General features: G+C 44.5%; 1 protein-coding gene across 1 annotated transcript in view; it reads left to right on the top strand.

Annotated features, from left to right (window-relative positions):
* LOC104490576 (alpha-2-macroglobulin-like protein 1) overlaps positions 1-3641 on the top strand; it is a gene marked incomplete at its 3' end in the record, with an annotated part of 39708 nt that overhangs the window by 6750 nt on the left and 29317 nt on the right. The window contains exons 10-12 of the mRNA XM_010132876.1: positions 341-449; positions 1575-1684; positions 2466-2630. Coding sequence (XP_010131178.1) covers positions 341-449; positions 1575-1684; positions 2466-2630 — 384 coding nt within the window. The remainder of the gene's footprint in view (positions 1-340; positions 450-1574; positions 1685-2465; positions 2631-3641) is intronic.

Below are 3641 nucleotides of genomic sequence, written 5' to 3'. Positions count from 1 at the left end.
CACTCTTTCAACTGCAGGATCTGGGCTTAATCCAGTCCCCTGAGTTTGTCTGTGACATAATTAATGCTTAATTATTCTTCATTATAGTGCTTCAGTGATTTGCCTGAAGCACAATTTCCTTCCACTGTTTTGGTGACTGTTTGATCCAAGTGTGCTGATTTTCTTCTCTGACTAAAGTATTTAGGTTTTTTTGTGGGTTTCTGCAGTTATAAGTTTTTGAGCTTTCGTCTGCTCCACAAGTATTTGGAAACACTTCTTTAGGATTGCCCAGCATCTTTGGAACGGGTTGTCTTTCTCCACTCCATACTCCTTCTCTCTGTTTGTACATCTCTTTCTGCAGACAAACAAGGATGGCTGCACTACTTTCACAGTGAAGACAGAGACTCTGAATCTCAAGGAAAGTGACCACTACATAGCTGCATTAGGAGAAATGGAGGAAGAAGGAACAGGTGCTGGAGAATATGTGAAGTGCTCTTTTCCTTATAGGCAACTTACTCGGTTTTGGCCTTTCTGCAGCAGTTGAATTCCTTTTGGAAAAGTAGACTGAGGGTTCCCAAGTCTTCTGGCATCTATTATTACTAGATTTCCTAATCCCCTCCACCTTTCATCTCCACTAGCATATATATATATATAGCTTTCCAGTGACTGCCTGGACACCAAGGTGTTCCTTAGCCAGCTGCAAAGCCCTGGCTAGCCATGGAAAAGTCTGCAACAAGCCCCTGCAGTCCTTGCTAATTGTAGTGCACTCTCCTGACAGATAGTTCCTACCCACAGGTTCTTGCGCTCCCTTTTCCCAAGCCTACAGCAGGGCTGCTCATGTGCACTCCTGGCATGGGCAATGCCATTCCACTCCCTTCTGGTCTGACAAAATACTGACTATGAGGAGGTGGGGTTTTGGTGTCGGTGTTAATGTGCACCTAACTCTGACAACTGGAGGTGTCCATTGTTCGAACTGTCACATGGTGCATGGGGTCCTTCAGGCCACTTTTAGGCATCTACGTTGTAGCCGTCTATAACTGAACAGTCACCTGGTTTCTCTTTATCTTCAGTAAAATGAAATAAGAATTTATAGGGTATGATGCATCATGTTACGTAGCGGAGGGCCCAGAAATGTTGAGGGAATCATATCTGAGCAATGCCATTCCACTCCCTTCTGGTCTGACAAAATACTGACTATAAGGAGGTGGGGTTTTGGTGTCGGTGTTAATGTGCACCTAACTCTGACAACTGGAGGTGTCCATTGTTCGAACTGTCACATGGTGCATGGGGTCCTTCAGGCCACTTTTAGGCATCTACGTTGTAGCTGTCTATAACTGAACAGGTTTCTCTTTATCTCTTTCACCTGGTTTCTCTTTATCTTCAGTAAAATGAAATAAGAATTTATAGGGTATGATGCATCATGTTACGTAGCGGAGGGCCCAGAAATGTTGAGGGAATCATATCTGAGAAGAATGTATTTTCTTTCCTAAATTTAGAGATTGCAGATGTTGTAGGTAGTGTTGAAGCATCTTCTTGTCTTCTGCTTCCCTAGGAGCACTGCTAGGGTTTAACAGATTTCTCATCTCTCCACACAGGAATAAAGATCACGGGAATGGCTAAATTTCCTATTGCCACGAGAATAAAATCTATAGAGTTTATCAACTTCCATTTATTCTACAAACGTGGTCTACCATACACAGGGAAGGTATACCTATGGATGCCTTGTGCTGAGAATACATCACAGGTCTACTTTTCTATAGGCAGAAAGCAACAGTCTCCAGGAAAGTAAGGGCTGCTCTGCTGGATCCCAGCAACTATGAGTGAAGCCTCGTGTAGAAGCAATTTCTTCTTCCCATCCCTGTCCATTCCCTGGATGAGGTCAGCTGCAGTCTCTGGAGACTTTCCCAGGAGTAACTCCTGATAATAGTCTGTGCAATAAAAGACATATGGGTTGGGGATGGCATTTGCAAGGAAGTAACATTCTCTTCAGATAAATGTTCATGGTAACATGGTAAAAATCACTAAAGCCTTTTATCTAAGTTCACTGACAGTTATTTCTGACTGGGTCCCCTGGGTGATGCTAGGACTGTCGTCCCATTTGGGTTAGAAAAACTTTCACCTGCGCCAGTACTAACCCCAGCATGAAGGAGAGTAAGGAACAGCAAGAGTTAAGTTGCTGGAGACAAGACTGATTCTGATTGCCAAGGATCCTACAGCACTCCCCATGAAAAAGCTCAGGATTTGGGGAAGTCACCTTTTTTCCCCCAAATATAGATGTCTCATTTGGCTGCACTACTGTTTGTTTCTAGTCCTGCTCAGCCACGCATTGCTGATTTTGTGTGTTTAGTGCACTTTTATTTGTATCTTTCCAGACTGCCTGGAAGTTAGAAGGGCTGAGGAAGCCCAGTGGTGGAGACAACATTAATCACTGGCAGTGCCTCGAAGTCCAGCGCAATGGGATATTAACTTCCTTCTCTTCTCTGCAGATACTCTGCCAAATCGGCAATACTCCTCTCAGAAATAAAACGGTCTACCTAACAGTTGATGTAAATGATGAGGAGACGAACTTACCATTCCTCACAGATGAGAACGGGGAAGTCCACTTCTCGCTGGATACCACCAGCTGGAACAGCTCAATGGTTTCTCTGAAGGTGTGCATCAGCCACAGCAAAAGTAGGATAAATTGAATGTAGTCGGAGGAAAGGGATAGGAAATGGAAGAAATCTGAGGTGTTGGGGAACAGTCCTCTGGCTCTTGATCTCATTTGACTGTATCCATAGAACCATTTTATTACTCACCAGTGCCACCTCCTCAGGGAAACTGGAGGCTGTGCTGCCACAGTTCAGACAAATGGTCACCAAGTGTGCTCTGCTGTCCTGAGCTGGAGGATGGCCCTCTTCTTTCGTATCTTCCCTCACCTTCCACTGACTCCACTAAAAACATCTGTTAATCTGAATACTTCCTCAGAGGAAATCTCCCCTTGCCCCACTCTAGGACATGTTGGAGATGGCTCAGCAGATTTGGCAGTTGACACCAGTCTCTGCAGAACTCTACTTCTAGTGGCTGCTCTTGCTCTGCAGCAGCACATAGGACATTGTCTAGGCTCAGCTTAGCAGGTAGCTAGCTGCCCTTGAACTCCTTTTCAATACCAGACCTTAAAGCACTGGGTTTCCTCTCCTCACAACTTCTCACCCTACACCTGAGCTCGTTGATACCAGCCTGGCAGCAATCCCATCTCCCCACTACTTGCATTCTTGTAGCTGATGTGGGATTCAGGCCCAAGCAATATAATCTCCTATTGACATACATTTCTCAGAGACTGGAACTACTGTTCCAGATGTTTTTCCCTGAGATTCCAGTCTACCCAGAGTGAGGTTCCCTAATTTTGGTTGGGCAGGATTTGGTGATCAGAGATTCTGTAATCTAGGAGGCAGACTTATGTCCTCAGGGAGCCTGAGGACAGTTCATCCTAGGTCCTCAGCTATTACCCACAGAGCCCTAAGCTATCTGCAGAGAAACAGAGCTTCACTATACAAAAGGGCAAATCTACTAGATTTAGATTTTTGCTAAAAATTTGTATCAGTCTCATAAGAGACTTTAAAATGACATTTAAACAAACCAATATTTTAAGCTTACAGATGCGTGGTCTGCTCAGGTGATAA

Source organism: Buceros rhinoceros, unplaced genomic scaffold (genome assembly GCF_000710305.1).
Source record: "Buceros rhinoceros silvestris isolate BGI_N320 unplaced genomic scaffold, ASM71030v1 scaffold11433, whole genome shotgun sequence".
Taxonomy (NCBI): Eukaryota; Metazoa; Chordata; class Aves; order Bucerotiformes; family Bucerotidae; genus Buceros; species Buceros rhinoceros.
The sequence above is the reverse complement of the archived record's forward strand: the minus strand, read 5'-3'. Positions and strand labels throughout refer to the sequence as shown.